The sequence below is a fragment of the Pelodiscus sinensis genome, chromosome 11, assembly GCF_049634645.1.
Source record: "Pelodiscus sinensis isolate JC-2024 chromosome 11, ASM4963464v1, whole genome shotgun sequence".
NCBI lineage: Eukaryota > Metazoa > Chordata > Testudines > Trionychidae > Pelodiscus > Pelodiscus sinensis.
Window position 1 is genome coordinate 36,413,812 of NC_134721.1, and position 16,483 is coordinate 36,430,294.

The 16,483-nt window shown below is 57.3% G+C and overlaps 2 protein-coding genes across 3 annotated transcripts; one reads left to right on the forward strand and one right to left on the reverse strand.

Moving 5' to 3' along the window:
• The first annotated feature begins 2,853 nt into the window (after nt 1–2,853).
• Nucleotides 2,854–14,789, forward strand: LOC102446343 (serine/threonine-protein kinase D1-like). 2 transcript variants are annotated; one of them, XM_075939253.1, is made up of 18 exons: nt 2,854–2,892; nt 3,379–3,462; nt 4,761–4,899; nt 5,176–5,304; nt 5,675–5,829; nt 6,205–6,400; nt 7,502–7,585; nt 8,528–8,681; nt 8,945–9,068; nt 9,398–9,475; nt 9,650–9,899; nt 10,236–10,264; nt 11,096–11,599; nt 12,005–12,166; nt 12,707–12,805; nt 13,071–13,338; nt 13,895–13,980; nt 14,455–14,789. In XM_075939253.1, exons 3-18 carry the CDS (start codon nt 4,785–4,787, stop codon nt 14,644–14,646), a joined length of 2,625 nt encoding a protein of 874 aa, XP_075795368.1. In that variant the 5' UTR covers nt 2,854–2,892; nt 3,379–3,462; nt 4,761–4,784; the 3' UTR covers nt 14,647–14,789. The 2 variants fall into 2 exon arrangements, with proteins under 2 accessions (XP_075795368.1, XP_025037974.2); XM_025182189.2 differs by lacking the exon at nt 2,854–2,892 and having other exon boundaries at nt 3,043–3,462; nt 11,096–11,168; nt 11,493–11,599.
• A 255-nt stretch (nt 14,790–15,044) lies between these two features.
• TMEM223 (transmembrane protein 223) lies at nt 15,045–16,329 on the reverse strand. The gene is made up of 2 exons (XM_006118247.4): nt 15,952–16,329; nt 15,045–15,530 (listed from the first exon to the last, which is right to left on the reverse strand). Exons 1-2 carry the CDS (start codon nt 16,292–16,294, stop codon nt 15,238–15,240), a joined length of 636 nt encoding a protein of 211 aa, XP_006118309.2. The 5' UTR covers nt 16,295–16,329; the 3' UTR covers nt 15,045–15,237.
• Between the last annotated feature and the right edge of the window lie 154 nt (nt 16,330–16,483).

The following is a 16,483-nucleotide window of genomic DNA, read 5'->3' on the forward strand; positions in this document are numbered from 1 at the left end:
ACTCACAGTAGCCACTGACGGCAGCAAGTGTAGGGGAGAGCTATTCTGCAGAGCAACCACTGGGACAGCTGCACCAAGAGAGTGGCCAGCTGGGGATCGCCATCTTGCCTGCCTGAGTAAGTAGCTGCCCCACCAGCCCTTGGCTGCAGCACTGGAGGGGTAGAAAGCCCTGCTGGACAGGGGAAGAGGCCAACAGGGGTGCTGGGGGAGAGAAAAGGCCTCTGCCAGCCAGGGGTTCTGGGAAGAGAGAGATGGCCCCTGTCGGGCAGGGAGGTTGGAAAGAAAGAGAAAGCCCCACAGGCCTGACAGACTTGGGGGAAGAAAAGGCCTGGCTGGCTGGGGGGAGGGAAAAGAAAGTCCATTAGATGGGACCTCCTGCCCTGAGCCCCTCCTCACCCCCAAACCTCACTCTCACACCTCCCACACACACATCCCCAGCCTCCTGCATCCCCCACACCGTCAGCCCCCTGCCCTGAAGGGCCTGGGCAATGCTGGATAAGTCCTCTAATTCCTATACAAAAGAAAGAAAATTAAATCAACGTTAGACCCACTTAGCTCTAATACTAACATATTCTGACATCATGTGGCAGGTCATTTAAGGGACACTGGTTAGCCTTAATATTGGAATATATATTCATACTGCATTAGTGACTCTGTGAGGGGAGAGACCTGACCTGCTGCAATTGCACTCCCTGGTGCTTTCACTTCCTCCCTTGTCTCCCCGCCATGATGATGGGTCATAACCCCACCCCCAAATATGGTCCCAGGCCAGAGACCCTACAATATTGCAATGAATGAATGTCATTGACACGGAGTTTCCACACTTACTGTAGCCAGGCATCCCATTTGTCTTGTCTTACCCCAAGTTTCACCTCACACAAAAACTATTTGCTTACAACATCAGACATAAATACACAAACAGGTCACAGCACATGGCTCCTGGGGAAAAAGAAAATCACTGACTTTCACATTTTTACCATGCACATATTGTAGAATCACAGAACACTCGAACCAGAAGGGACCACAAGAGGTGTTTGAGTCCAGTCCCCTGCTCTCACAGCCAGACAAAGCACTGTCTAGATCAGTGTTTCTCAACCTTTTTTTAATATAAAGTACCCCTTTTAAAAAAAATTAGAAGTACCCCCAGTACCTACAGTTTTCAGACACACACATTTTTTTTCTACCATTGCAACACATTTGTTTAAACAACTTAATCATAGCCAGGCGGGTGATGAAATTTTTGGGTGTAAAAAGTACAAAAATAATAAAGTGTTTTACAAATTAATACAAAAATTCAGTTTTCTCCAAATTTCAGTTGTGTTGACGTACCCCCCAGACTTCTCTTGAGTACCCCTAAGGGTACTCGTACCACTGATTGAGAAACACTGCTCTAGATCATCCCTGACTGGTATCTGTCTAACCTGCTCTTAAATATCTCCAGTGATGGAGATTCCATAACCCCTCTAGGCAATTTATTCCAGTGTTTAACCACCTTGACAGTCAGGAAGTTTTTCCTAATGTCCAACCTAAACCTCTCTTGTTTCAATTTAAGCCCATTGCTTCTTGTTCTATCCTCAGAGGCCAAGGAGGACAATTTTTCTCCCTCCTCCTTATAGCACCCTTTTAGATACCTGAAAACCACTATCTAACAATCTGTCTATATAAAATAAATCAATTGAAATATAAATATTGCACGGACATTTCAGTGTATACGCTAAAGCAGTACAAACAAGACATTGGGTGTATGAAATTGATTTTGTTAGTGCTTTTTCTGTAGCTTGTTGTAATACCAGCTAAATCTCTAGCTGAGTTGAGGTACCCCTTGGAAGACCTCTTCATGTCTCAGGATACCCCTGGTGGAGAGCCGCTGAGTTAGATGACAGCTGAGTGGTGACCCACCATGTTCAGCACCCCATCTCACCGTGCGAGCCCCCTTCACCAGAAAACACTCAGTAACATATCATCCTCTGGGTGTTGCCCTAATGGAGAATATCCTAGCCATGCAGTTATTAATACTAGAAAAGATGCAAATAGGACCCAGGAGTCTTGGTTCTCCCCCATCCAATCCACTAAACTAGTCTCCCCTCCCACCACTGGAGACCAGCCACAGAACCCAAGAGTCCTGGCTTCCCACCCCCATGTGCTAACCCGGTGTTTCTTAACCTTTTTTATGAAGTACCCCTTTTTAATATATATATATATATATATATATATATATATATATATATAAGTATCTCCAGTACTTACAGTTTTCAGACACATGCATTTTTTTTCTACCATTGCAACACATTTGTTTACACAACTTAATTGTAGCAGGGCAGGCAATGAATTTTTGGTTGTAAAAAGTACAAAAATAATAAAACGCTGTAAAACATAAAACAAAAATTCAGTTTTCTCCAAATTTCAGTTGTGTTGACGTACCTCCCAGACTTCTCTCGAGTACCCCTAAGGGTACTCGTACTACTGGTTGAGAAACACCGTGCTAACCCACAAGGCCGTGCTGCCTGTGTCCATCAGTAACAATTGACAGCTCCGTCCCACGGGGCGCAGAGAGTTAACACTGCATTTCCTGCAGCTCAGAGAAACTGTGAGGCGTGCGGTGCAGGGACTCAGTGTGGGGACTTGGGGGGGGGGAACGAGAAGGGATCCCTTGCTCTCCTGCTCCATCCCCACATGAGACCATCAAGAGGTATCTCGTGAGAGTGTGGATCCAGCAAAAGACCCAGCTTTCCTGGGCGCCCGGCGCTGCCCATGGCTTTGGAGTGCCAGCCCCAGGGCACAGTGTCTGTGCGCCTGCAGATTGGGCTGTCCCGAGAGGTCTACATGCTGCCCCCAGAGGAGCTGAGTTATGGGCATCTGAAGCACCTGGCAGTGGCACTGGTGGAGAGGAAGGTAATGGGGCAAAGCTGGACGGGTGTTAAGAAGGGGAGTACAGGTGAAAGAGCCAGGATCCAGTGTATGGAGATTGGAAGGGGTCCCCAGAAGGAAAACCAGGGGCTGCGCCCAGTTGCCCATAATGGGTTGTAGAGACACCATGGGAGCTTGTTCACTGTCTGATTAGTGCTGGGAATTTAGGGGTCAGCTAGTGGGAGAGCAGCAGGTGCCCTGACTTCCAGCCCCAACTATTCTAACCAGTAGTCCCCTTCCCCTCCCAGAGCCAGGAACAGAACCCCAGAGTCTTGGCTCCCACCCCCATGCTCTAACCATTAAGGTTTATTGCCTTGCCTGAGCTGGGAATAGACTCCAAGAGCCCTGCATTCTAGCACCTCCCCTGTTTTAACCACTAGCCTTCACTCCCCTCCCTGAGCTAGGAATAGAACCAAGGCATCCTGGGCCCCCCTCTAACCACTATTCCTCCTCGCCTCTTGATGCCTGGAGATTGATTTGCTGTTCTCCGGAGCCAGATGAAATGAGGCACAGCCTGGGGGAAAGCACTGGGCTGGAGACTGCGGCACCCCAGAGGTAGGGTGGCAGATGGGAGGTGCTGGGTTGCCAGGCTCTGGGGGGCTTGCTTGCTGGGGAACCCCATGGCACTCAGCCCCTTTGGGGAAGCAGTAGGGTGGATGGGTTGAGTGGGGGTCTGATCTCATCGGTCCTGCAGACAGGGTTCAAGATGAGGGAGGGAGATGAGGTGATCCCAGTGTAGGATGGCCAGGGGGATATAGTGCCCTGTTCCAGGTCTGGGGAAGGGAAGCCCTTAATAGTGTGGAGGGGGGAGTCTGAGCCAGGAGGCCTGGATCTGCCCCCCAGCTGTGGCCTGGCACTCTCTCATTCACAGCAGTGTGGCTAATCGAAGGCCCCTTGGCTCCCCCACATTTCTGGCTGTTCCCCCCAGTTCCCATCACAGGCATCGCAGGACAGCACAGGCAGCACCGGGGTGGGTGGGGGTGCTGCAGCAGCCCTGCTGAGTCAATTTTTCCACTGCGGCTGGGGTCAGTGGGGCCCTGTCCTTCCTACCTGCGCTCTGAGGGCCTGCCCCCTCCCCGGCTGCCCAGTCCCTCTGCACTGAGCGAGTGACAGAGGAAACCACCCTAACCAGCAGAACAGCTCATTTCCGCTCCCTGCTCACTCGCTGCATTGGGGGCGGTGGGACTTGCCTAGCTGCAGGGAGAGGGAAATCTCATACAGCTCCACCCCAGAGGCAGTTGCATCTCAGTGCCAGGTAAGGGATCCCTGTATAAACAGCCATGCACCCCAGCCCATCAGCAGGTTCAGGAGCCTTGTATACACAACCACCATGTCCCTCCCCAGTGGCAGCTGCATTTTAGCTCTGTGCCATTACGCGAACACGCGGCATTTCTATACCAATGTCAGCATTTGAGAAGTGCTACAGGAACCCAGGAGGCTGGTGTCAGGGGTAACCATCTGTGCTCCCCTCCCCCTCCCTGAATCCCTGGCATGCTTGGGGCTCTGTGGGGGTTTACCCAGCCAGGGAAGGATGCTGGGAAGAGCTGGAGCCTATAACCTGGGAGCAGCAAAACCTGGAGACACAATAAAGATTTCCTGGCTATACTAACCTGGTCTGTTCTGGTCCCATCTTCTCCCGGAGAAGCTTTAATGTGGGCTGCAGGGACCAGTCACAGGCCAACCATTACCAGCTGAGAGAAGCCAGACTGTCCTGGGACAGAGTTTCCTGTCTGGCTCCCCCAAAATTCTCCAGAAAGAGCCCAGGACTCCTGAGTTCTGTACCTGGTGGAGGGAAGGGGACTGGGATCTGGCTGGGGGGTTGGGGCTGGGTTCCAAATCCGTGTCTCTCCTAGTTCCCCGAATACGGCTTCCTGGGGATGTCGGACAAGATCCTGCTGTTCCGGCACAACGCCACCTTGGAAAATGTGCTGGAGCACCTGGGGCCAGGCAGCGTTGCGGGCGCTGGGGACCTGATTGAGGTCGTGCTGTCAGGTGAGAGTCCTGAGGCACCTGGGCCTGTGGGTGCCAAGCAGGGCCTGGAGGGGGAAAGCCTCAGCTTTGCCTTCCTGCCCTGCCAGTCCCCCGCTCTGAGGTAGATCAAAACTGGCACCCCCTACCCCAGAGGGGAGAGACCCCAGGTCCTATTTCTCCATCCTAGCCAGTCCCTATGTCGTCGGGGCAGATCGGAGCCAGCGCCCCATAGAGGCTCTGGATTCCCACGCCCCCTTTCAAGCCCACCCCCCTCCTCACTCTGCTCTCTCCTGTCAGCCTCAGTTTCCCTGGATTTCACTATTCGTCCCCACGTGCTGCTTGTTCACTCCTACAAGGCCCCGGCCTTCTGCGACTACTGTGGGGAGATGCTCTGGGGGCTGGTGCGCCAAGGGTTAAAGTGTCAAGGTATGGAGCAATCTGTGTCCACCCCTCCCTGTGACTGACCCTGTCTCCTTGATCCCTCCTGACCCCAACCCCCCTCTCCCAGGTCCCTCTGGTGGCCGTACCCCCCCCCCCCTGTGCTTGGCCTGAGCGTCTGGGTCCCACTGAGCAGACAATGCTCCCTCCAGGCCTCCTGGGTCCTTTTGGCACTCATTCTCCCTCCCCCCAGGCCTGACTGAAATCCTCAGCCCTTTGCACACCAGTGCCGCCTCCTTCCAGGCCTGCCCAATATCCTGGAATCCCTCTGGGGCTCCCAGTCCCATGGCCAGGAGACCCAGCTCCCTCCATTCTGGGCCTGGCACAGGGTCCAGTCCTCACTGTCCCCTCCCTCCAGGTTGTGGGCTGAACTATCACAAGCGCTGCGCCTTCAAGATCCCCAACAACTGCCGTGGTGTGAGGAGGAGCCAGCTGGCCAGTCGCTCGCTAGGCGCTACCACCAGCCCCAGGACTCCTGGCCTTGGCCAGAGTGTGGGAGGCAGCTTGGAGGAGGTAGGAGCCAGGAGCCATGCAGCCGGGGGGAAGGATTCCAGTGGGGGATGGCTTGGGTGTTGGGAAGATCGACTTCTGGGATGATGGCTACACCATGCAAAGGAATAGATGTGTGCTCTAGCCACTGCACCAGTCCCCTCCCAGAGCTGGATAGAATTCAAGGGCTCAGGCTGCTCCCCGCCCTGCACTGGTGGCTAGATGCGATGGGGAAGGCTAGGTAGAGACTCGAGATAATTCATAATTGGGGGGGGTGGCTGGCTGGAAACGTGGCCGAGCCCCTGGGAAGTGGGGCGCAGTGAAGGATGGAGACAAGGCAGAGTTGGGACAGTGTGGGACACTCGCCCTGCTCTAACATGGTTGCTGGTTCCTCTGCAGATCAGTCAGTGGAAGTGGGGCCAGCGGACGCAGGGCCCTGCACTGACTGGCCGCCCACTCTGGAAGGACTGGATGGATCTGAATCGGATCAAGGTGCCACATACCTTCCAGATCCACTCGTACACCCGGCCCACCATATGCCAGCACTGCAAGCGCCTGCTCAAGGGGCTTTTCCGTCAGGGGCTGCAGTGCAAAGGTACCACCAGCTGGGACCATACAGAGGATTGGGGTACAGAGCTGACTCCCGGCTCGGACCCTGTTGGGGAGGCTGGGGGTGGGCTCTGACCCTGGACTGGGACCCTGCTGAGATTGAGGGATTGACTCAGGGTCACTGTGCCCACCGGGATGCAGGGATACAGAACCTGGCAGCCCAACTTTACTGCCCCCATCGCTTCGCCATTCAGCCCTGGAAATGCCTTCGGATGGCATGTCCCAGCAACCGCCTCCTCATTTCTCTACCCCGGGAAACTGTTTGCTGGCACAGGGGAGCTGCATTCACAGGTGGCCTCCCTGCCCTGCAGGGACCTCTTGTCAAGAGAACCCTGTACTGAGCGTGGGGAAGGGGGATCAAAGGCTCCATGGCCTCTCCCCACTCATCTGGGGATGTCAGAGAACTGGTAGGAAAGGTCTCAGGTGCCAGGAGAACACATGTCATGGGTACCAAGGGAGAAGTAAGGCTATTCAGGGGACAGAGATAAAAGGGAGGCGCTATAAGTAATTCAGCAACACTGCCTGGGTCTGCAAAGAGCCTGAGCTAATTTCTCTAGGGCCGTGTCCAGACTCAGGGGCTTTATCGGGAAAAGTAGCCTTTTCCCGAAAAAACTTCCCCTGCGTCCAGACTCAAGCCGCGTTCTTTCGAAATTATTTCGAAAGAACGCGGCTTTTCTTTCGATGGCGGTAAACCTCGTTTCACGAGGAAGAACGCCTTCCTTCGAAAGTTCCTCTTTCGAAGGAGGGCGTTCTTCAATGTAAAGAGGCCGTCTTCGAAAGAGAGCATCCAGACTTGCTGGGTGCTCTCTTTCGAAAAAGCGGATTTCTCTTTCGAAAGATCCGCCTGCAGTCTAGACGTGATCTTTCGAAAGATGCTCTTTCGAAAGATGCTTTCGAAAGAGCATCTTTCGAAAGAAGCCTGCAGTCTAGACATAGCCTAGGTGGGGAGCTGCCCCCTTTGCTGAAGTGGAGAGTAGCACCCAACCCCACAGCTCTGGAGGCCCCCAGAAGGAAGAGAACAGGATCCTGGCTGGCACACAGCCTCAGTCTGCCCTAGCCCTGCAGCCCATCTCCTCTCCCCTCACAGACTGCAAGTTCAACTGTCACAAGCGCTGCGAGCAGTTCGTGCCAAATGAGTGTGTGGGGGAGGGCCTGGCCCTGGGCACAGCAGGTAAGGATGGGGCTGCATGGGGCAGGGAGGGGACATACCCAGCACTACCCTGTTCCTGCCCCCTGCTCAGCTTGCCCACTGGAAAAGCCTAACGTATCCCCCCATTAGACCCTGGGAGAGTGTCTCACTGCTATCCCACAATGAACTGGGCACAGACCAGTGGCCCAATCTTGTCTACTGCTCTAGGCCTGGCTGGAAGCTCCACCCCTTGTTCCTCTCCCTGTACTGGGCATAGGACCCAGGAGTCCTGATTCCCCCTTCCCCACAAGGGCACAAACTTATCCTAAGGCCCAAAGCACTTCCTGCCCTGCCTCCCTTCCCCATTCTCCTCCTGTCCCTAGCCCCACACCCTCCCCACTCCATATCACCCAGCCCCGCCACCACCAACCCCCCCCACCCTGCACTCACCCCTGCCAGCCCCCCACAGCCTGCGCTGCATCTAGCCCTGAGCTCTCACCCAGAGAGGTGTCTGTCTGAAGAGAACCATCCCCACCATGACCCAGGCAGTGCTGGGAGCCCCCACCCTTCCCTCTTTCTATGCCTTCTCTTCCACAGGCAGTGCACAAAGCCCAGACACACTCTTCCTCCTGCAGGAGTCTGAGGGGATCCAGTGCTCGTGGGTGCCAGGACTGTGGAGGTCGGGAGGGGCACAGGGTCCAACATCTGCACATTTGTCCTGGCCTTGCCTTGGGCAGGACAGGACAGCCAGACCCAATTTCCAGTTCCAGTCAGGGAACAAGGAGGGCCTGAGCCCTTACTTGTCCTACCCCTGCTTCCAGCCCCTGCCTGCTCTAACCACTGGCCAGCACTCCCCTCCCAGAACCAGCACAGAACCCAGGAGTCCTGGTGTTCAGTGGCCCCATTCTAGTCCCTAGCCCCCGTCATACTACGCTGCTTTCTGCAAGGCGAGCAAGGAAATCTCTCCCCCCCTTCCGCACACAGATGGAGAGAGCCCAGAGTGCCCATCTAGCAAGTCAGAGCCAGAGGAAGAGGAGGCAGACAGGGAGGGCAGCAGTGGCCACGGGCTGGCAGACGACACGGAGGAAACAGAGACCAACCCTGGGACTCCTGAAGCAGAGCTGCACACCAACCTCAGGTAGCTCTGCCCCCAGGACAGCTGTGAGGGAGGGGAGGGGGGCTTCGGGGTCTACTGCTCCATAGCACGGAGTGGGGAGGGACTCGCCCTCCAGTGAGCTCAGAATTCTGGCTCCCATCCCAGCTCTAACCACCAGACCTCACTTCCCTCCCAGCAAAGGCGTAGAACGTAGGCACCCTGACCCCAGGGAGCCTGATAGGTAGCACAAGCCTATACCTTTGTGGGGAGTGCAGTGACTGAGTCCCTGTCTCTCCTGGCATCAGCCCCTGTTTCAGCACCTACATCCCCTTGATGCGGGTGGTGCAGTCCTGCCGGCACACTAAGAGGCGGCGCAGTGCCGTCCTGCTGGAGGGATGGATGGTGCACTTCACCAGCAGGGACCCCATGGTGAGTGCCCCAGCTGGGAGAGAGGGTAAGGTGACAAGAGGGGCAAGGTGAAGCCTCAGGCAGGCTATAATGGGGGGGTGTAGTCAAAGGAGAATGAAGGCTGGGCCATGAATGGGCAGGGCTACAGGTGGATCAGGGGTGGAGTCCCAGGTAGGGACAGTTATAGGATGGCTCAGAGGAATCAGGGAGTGGGGGTCCAAGGCTGGTATATGGGGAGCAGGCAAGGAGATTATTGTTGGGTTGGGGTGCAGGGCAGCAGAGGTTTGGGTTGGGGAGCTTGGGATAGGATGAGCACGTGTGCCCCCGAATAACAGCTCTGTGCCCTCCAGCGGAAGCGCCATTACTGGGTGCTGGACAGCAAGAGCCTGAGCCTCTTCCACTGTGAAAGCGGAAGCAAGTTCTACAAGGTGAGGTGTCCCCTCCCGTCCCCTCGGCTGCCTCCCTTTCTCCGTAGTGCTCTGCTCCCCTGAGCCCCAACTGAAGCATCCTGCATTCCCCCCACCCCCTTGCAGGAACCTCCATCCCTGCTTCCTACCCTGGAAGAGCCCAGCCACTTTCCAATGGTCTTGTTCTTCCTGCAGGAGCTGCCGCTGTCTGAGATCCTCCAGATCCGCCCCTGGGAGGGGCTGGCACCACTGAACCCCAGTGGGAGCCCCCCCTGCTTTGAGCTGGTGACAGAGGCCCTGGTGTACTATGTGGGCGAGCACAGCAGCGAGCAGGAATCAGGGCAGGTCTGGACAAGGTCGGAGGCTGGGAAGGCTTGGGCCAAGGCCATCCGCCAGGCTCTCTGGCCTGTGAACTCTGAGCCTGACAGCTCCGCCCAGGAGCCCAGTGAGTACCACAGGGAATCCCTGAATAGGCAGCCATACCCCTCACCTCAGAGCCAGCTGTGTCTGAGCTTAGCGTGGGACCCCTGGTTCATTAGCTTGCATGCTGCTCTGCAGAGCCAGCCACATCTCAGCACTGGGCAGGGATCCCTGTGTTAAACCATGTCCCTGTGCCAGCTGCGTCTCAGTGCGGGGTGAATAATCTCTTTATAAGCATCCCCAGTTACCATCCGAGTGGTGGCTGTCCTGCTCCCAGGAAATCAAGGCAGTGGGTCTGGATGTCTCAGTCCCCAGCTGGGTCAGGTTCTTCTCACATCCCCACTGTCTCTTTTCTCTACAGATTCTGACTTTGAGTCTCCAGATGACATGGTGAGTTGGAGAGGGTGGCAGCAGGGGCTGGGGAATGTTGGGGTGCATGACCTGGCACAGGGAAGGGGGTGAGCAAATATGGGGGCTGGTGTTAGAGTGAGGAAGCCAAGCACAGGGGATGGTGACAGGGGTATGGCAGCTGGAGCATCAGGCCTGGCCTGGCATCATGCCTCAATCCCCCCGTCATGGCATGTACACACCCTGTCCCTTGGAGTGCGGGTACACTGCCTAGTCAGCTGTTGGACTGTCAGCAATGTCTTTCAGTCTGTAAAAACAATCCTCAGTCTCAGGTAGTACAACCTAATGGCTAGAGTCAATAGCGACAAAAGTTAATAGTATCAGCCCTTCGTTTAGTGATACCCCTAGAATCACCAGGGGTAGCCCTCGGTTTAGGGCAGCACAGCCCAATCGCCAGCATCCATAGTTTAGGGCACAGGCCCCAGTAGGGGGACCCGGGCCCATCCCACCAGGGGCCACGCGAGTGGCAGAGCGCTCCACCACTCCCTCAGTAGGGAATCCAACTGCAACACGCCAGGTGCACACGGGTGGGAGATACCACTATAACACCCTCCCTGGGACACTTCCTCCCAGAGCTGGTATGGGGACATTCCATGTGGTCTCTGGGTCCTCCGGTTCCACTGCAACAGTCTCTCCCTGGGGCTCCTCTGGCGCTGGCAGCTTGAGGTTGTCTCCTGGGTCTCTGGCTCCTGTCATCTGGGTCCTTGGCTGGCGCTCCTGCTGGAGGTCGTCGTCCTCTTCCCCCTCCTGGTTCAGTGCAGGGTACGCACACCTCATCACACACCCCAACACTGTCCTTGTCCCTCTCCCCAGGACATCAGCCGTTCCTACCAGATCTTCCCTGACGAGGTGCTGGGCGCTGGGCAGTTCGGGGTGGTGTATGGTGGTAGGTGCCCTCCCCTGCCCCTGCTCCCCAATTCCCACCCTGGCTTCCCTAGTAACTCCCCTTCCTCTGTGCTGATCCCTCCACTGCCCCCTCGTGCACAGCTTGGGATCCTGCTTTGCATAAGCACCCTGAGGGAGAAAACGTGTTCACTATGGCTCCCCAGGCGCCAGAGCTGTGCCCGTACCATCACCATCCTGCTTCCAGGAGCTCTCTCGCAGCATGCCAATGCACATCTCCTGAGCCCTGCCACACCCTTCCTTGCCTCAGCCCTGCTGTCATTCTTCCCCCCCAGCCCTGTCACACATCCCTGCTCTGCCCCCCCAGGGAAGCACAGGAAATCTGGCCGGGATGTGGCTGTCAAAGTCATCAACAAGCTGCGCTTCCCGCCCCGGCAGGAAAGTCAGCTCCGCAATGAAGTCTCCATCCTGCAGGTGAGCCCCTGGGAGGTGGGAGACACAAGGACCTGTGGGGGGAGTGGAGGAAGAAGGGGATGTGTGGAAAAGGAGACCCCTGAGGGGGTCATGGGTACTTCTCTCTGGGAGGGGCTGCCACTCACAGGCCCAGAGTTCTCCTCCATGGACATCTGGCATATCTGCCCCACCCCAGCAGGAAATAAGGGACAATGGCTGGACAAGCACTGCTCCCTCTCCCAATGAAGCTTTACTGGGTCCTTGCCCCCCTGGAGGGAGCTCCCAGGTAGCCCAGCTATGGGAGAAGGGCCTGCAGGCTTAGGGGTAGGTCTGAGTGGTGGGGTGAGTTCTTGGACTATGTGCGCTGAGGGGGAGGGCAGAGGAAGGCCCCCGAGGCAGGGGATCCAGCGTCTTCTCTCCTACCAGAGCCTGCGCTCCCCCTGTGTGGTGCACCTGGAGTGCGTGTTCGAGGGCCCCGACCGGCTCTTCGTGGTGATGGAGCGGCTGCATGGCGACATGCTGGAAATGATCCTATCCAGCGAGACCGGGCGGCTGCCTGAGCCCCTTGCCAAGTTCCTCACTGCCCAGGTGGGTGCCCCAGCTCTTCCCCCTCCCTCAGCCTCACATCAAACTGTCCTGCCAGGGCTCCTCTCAGATGTCACCACTGGGCACATTAGTAATCTGCTCCATCCAGGCTCATGCACTGCATGCCACTCTGCATCCTTGTGAAAGGCACACACCTCCACGCGCGGGTCCTCCCCCTGCAGCACGCCCTTCGCTCCTGTGCGGCCGCTTCCCCCCTCTGCTCATGACACCACTGTGCTCTTGTCACCATCCCATGCCACACCCAGGCTCACCACTCAGGCCATTCAGCAAGGTGAAGTACTTGTGCACTTCAGCACTGCACATCATTGCATGCTCCTTGCCATCTCTGTGCATATGCACACACCATCCCTTCACTGCTCCCCGATGCCTGGCCACACCTGGGTCAGAGCTCACACAGCACTCACCAGCACGTGAGCATGCAACAGTCCTCAAGCCACATCCAGTCTATGTGGGGGCCTGGCAGTACTCCCGCCACGTGGCATGTAACTACCCCCTCCAGTGATGCTCCCCTTGTGCTTGCAGATCCTGTCTGCCCTGCGTCACCTGCACACCCAGAACATTGTGCACTGTGACCTCAAGCCAGAGAACGTGCTGCTGACCTCAGATGAGCCCTACCCCCAGGTGAGAGAGAGCCCCCATCCTCCCTCTCTGAAGCTCTGCCCCTGTTTCACCTGCTCAGCCCTCTTCCCTGAACATGCATTCCAGCTCTTGCCCCATCCTACCCTCTCTCCCTTCCCCCTTACCTGCCTGGGATCGGGACAGATCTGGCGCCCCTCGAGAGGAGAGGCCCGATGTCCTTGAGCTGGCTGGTCCTGCTCATTGCTGGGCCCCACAGCAGGGAAATGCTCCATATTTCCCATCCCCGTGCTAACCCCTCACCTCTCAGGTGAAGCTCTGTGACTTCGGCTTCGCCCGCATCATTGAAGAGTCATCTTTCCGGCGCTCAGTGGTGGGAACCCCGGCATACCTGGCACCTGAAGTGCTGCAGCAACACGGCTACAACCGCGCTCTGGACATGTGGGCTGTGGGGGTCATCATCTACGTCAGCCTGAGCGGCACCTTCCCCTTCAACGAGGAAGAGGATGTCAATGATCAGATTCAGAACGCAGCTTTCATGTTCCCTCGGCAGACCTGGGCCAGCATCTCGCTGGAGGGTGAGACGCCTCCCACACCACCCCGCATCCCCCTCCCACTGCCCTTGGACCACCACATGCAGACTGAGTACTTTCATGTACCCACAGCAGCCTATATTAACCTGCACTTCTCCCTCATGGCATGCCACTTGTAGCACACCACCCTCACACTGCCCTGCACCTCCAGAACATGACCTGCATGTACCTGCAGCAGCCACAGGGCAGAGGGTCTTAGCCTTTTTCTGAGGCCCCATGAAACATGCTAAAAAACTCCACTACCCACCTGTGCCACAACTGGATTTCTGCATATAAGAGCCAGGACTGGCGATAAGGGACAGCAAGTAGAGCAAGCTATGCTGCTCAGATTTCTTCTTCATCCCCAGGCAGCAGGACTCAGGACCCTGGGCTACAGGCTTTCTGCCCTGGATCCCAGTGAGTCTAACAGGGGTCCTGCTTGGCAGACCCCCAGAAACCTGCTTGTCTCTCCACCCCAACCCCTGGTTGAGGACCAACTGCCCTAGAGCACCTCCAGGAAATATGGGTGTGGCAGCCAATGGACCCTCTCCTCTCCTTGCAGCTGTTAGCCTCATCCACAACCTGCTGCAGGTGAAGCTGAGGAAGCGACTGAGCGTGAACAAGGCACTGAACCACCCTTGGCTTCAGGTACCTTCCCCCCCAATCCCTATCTGCCCCACCCACACCCCTGCTTGCAGATACCTTCCCTCCCCCAATCCCTATCTGCTCTACCTCCACCCTGTCTGCAGATACCGTCTCTACCCCACTGCCTATCCACCCCACCCACACTCATCTTTAGATACCTACCTTCCCTCCCATCTTTATCCACTCCACTCACACCCCTGCCTGCAGATACCTACCCTACCTTCCATTCCTATCCACACACCTGCATCCCCTTGCACTCTGACTCCACATAAACTCCCTCTACCCCAGAAGGATGTCCTGCTCTCCCTTGCCCAGCTGCACCCTCCTCCCCACGGTGCATGGCTAACTCAACCCTTTCCCTACCTCTGCCCATCCTCTGTACACCTCTTCCCAGCACATGGTGCATCCCTGATAGGAAGAGTCTAGATTTCCCCCTCCCCCGCGCACACTTGCTGATGTGCTGTTTTCATCCCCCAGGACTTCCAGACCTGGCTGGCCCTGCGAGAACTGGAGAAGCGTGTGGGGCAGCGCTACCTCACCCATTCAAGTGATGATGCTCGCTGGCAGCGCCTTGCCCGAGAGCAGGGGCGGGCCTGGCCCTCAGGGCTCACCACACAGCCTAGCCTGGAGGAGGAAAGGGAGAGTGACAATGAAGATGAGGAGAGCTGAGTCTTCCTCTTAGGACTGCACTGCTCATAGGAAGGGGGGCTGGGACCCCTCAGCACATCACCCCCATAAACTTATTTCCCTTAACTTGGTGCCATGTGGTCTGTGCTGAGTGTGCACCTGTGTCGCTGGAGCCCATTTAGAACTGGGGGGGCGGGGGGAGGAATCACAGATTCAGATTCCCCTGCATAAATGCTGCCCGCCACCTCCTGCATTAAATCCCACCTTCCCAGAGCCCCCACTCTGACCCACAGCCCCACCATGGTATGTGTCCTTTGGCCCCATCCACCCCAGTATTCTCCCCTCTCCCAGCCCACTGCACTTTTACCAGCTGCCCAGCATATGACCAACACCCTCCAATCCTGCCAGCCTACAGACACTGACTGGCAAGGAGTTCACAGTAGCTGCTCCACACTTTCACTTTTATTTCAAAAGCACACCATCAAAGGCGCTGGGCCCTGTTGTCCCTGGGGAAAGGAAGAAGGTTGGCAGAGGAGGAGTGAATCTGTCCAATGCCCACCATCTGGGGTCTCCTCTCCAACTGTCCAGAAATCCCAGGATCTTCCAGCTGTGGGTAGCACCTTCATTTCCCCATCACAGCTTCCTGTAAGCTCCCACAGTAACGTCAAAGAGCTGGGGGTTGTAGATCTGGCCCTGCTTGTCCAGCAGGAAGTAAAAGGGTCGCCCTTGGACCTTGAGGGGAATCATGGCAGGCACCTCCGAACGATGGGCCATGCAGGAGATCTGGCGCAGGGGCACTGTGAAAGACGAGCTCAGCCCAAAGGGGTAGTAGGTACTGAGAGTCACGTCACGTCCTCCCTGCCGCAGCACGACCTGCCACACAGAGCGGCGTGAGTACATGAAGCCGGCAGCCACGATCAGCGAACCTGGGGTGGAGAAAGAGGGGTAATGCCACCCGCCATGCCCAGCTGTGGGTTAGGATTGGGGGCACTGGCAACACTGGAGAGGAGCCCAAGGGCTGGGCTAGCAGGGGACTGCGGATTAGAACTGAGGGACATCGGCGGGGCTGGGGGCGCAGCAGGGTTTGATAACTCAGCTACTCCGGGCGGGGGGCGGAGATACCAGACTCCGGCTCCAGACTCCTCTTCCCCAGGGCAATGAGGTGGCTCTTAGACCCAGCTCCCAGTCACTGACCGCCCTCTGCCCTGCGGAGGAGGGGGTCCCGTTACCAGTGTCTGGGGTTCATGCTTCCCAAAGGCTCCTCCCTTCTTCCCCGGGGACAAGGGCGGGCCTGGGCTCCCCAGGTCCGGCGGCCCCCCGGCACCGCGCGCCCCTCGCGGCTCTCACCCACGGTGAGGCAGGAGACGGTGAATCCGTAGCGCCACTTGTTGGAGGTCGGGTTGAGCAGGACCCCGGCGGGCGCGGGCCGCCCCGTGGGCCGCAGCGCGCTGAAGGCGAAGTGCGCCAGGTACGCCCAGAACACGAACTGCCCCGCGCAGAAGAGCCCGAGCAGGCGGAAGAAGCGGCCGCGCTCGTGCCGGAACAGCAGTAGGTCCCGGTGCACGTGCGTGTCCAGGTGGAACGCCGGGCCCGCCAAGCCGCGCGCGCCACTGAGATGGGTCCAGGCGCCCGGCGCCCCCCACGTGCAGCAGCGCACTCCCCACAGCCGCAGCTGCCCTGCGGCCGCCATCGCCCCGCTACAACGCGGGGGAGTCTGGGACTTGTAGTCAGGTCGGTCCCTCCCACGTGGGAACCCAATGCCTGTGTAGGGGCGGGCAGCCCCTCCCGCGGAGTTAGAGCCCCACGCTCTGGCCCCCAGCGCTAGAAGAGAGGCTGGGACTATGAGGGGGGGGGGAGAGACCCTGGCTGGGGTTGTGGA

Bases quoted from the DNA above. Each gene is read 5' to 3' on its own strand.
- TMEM223 (XM_006118247.4), bottom strand. From the start codon at position 16,294: ATGGCGGCCGCAGGGCAGCTGCGGCTGTGGGGAGTGCGCTGCTGCACG. The intron at 15,531-15,951 runs GTGAGAGCCGCG...TCTCCACCCCAG, and splicing joins CGTCTCCTGCCTCACCGTGG to GTTCGCTGATCGTGGCTGCC.
- LOC102446343 (XM_075939253.1), top strand. From the start codon at position 4,785: ATGTCGGACAAGATCCTGCTGTTCCGGCACAACGCCACCTTGGAAAAT. The intron at 8,682-8,944 runs GTAGCTCTGCCC...TCCTGGCATCAG, and splicing joins GAGCTGCACACCAACCTCAG to CCCCTGTTTCAGCACCTACA. The intron at 9,476-9,649 runs GTGAGGTGTCCC...TTCTTCCTGCAG, and splicing joins GCGGAAGCAAGTTCTACAAG to GAGCTGCCGCTGTCTGAGAT.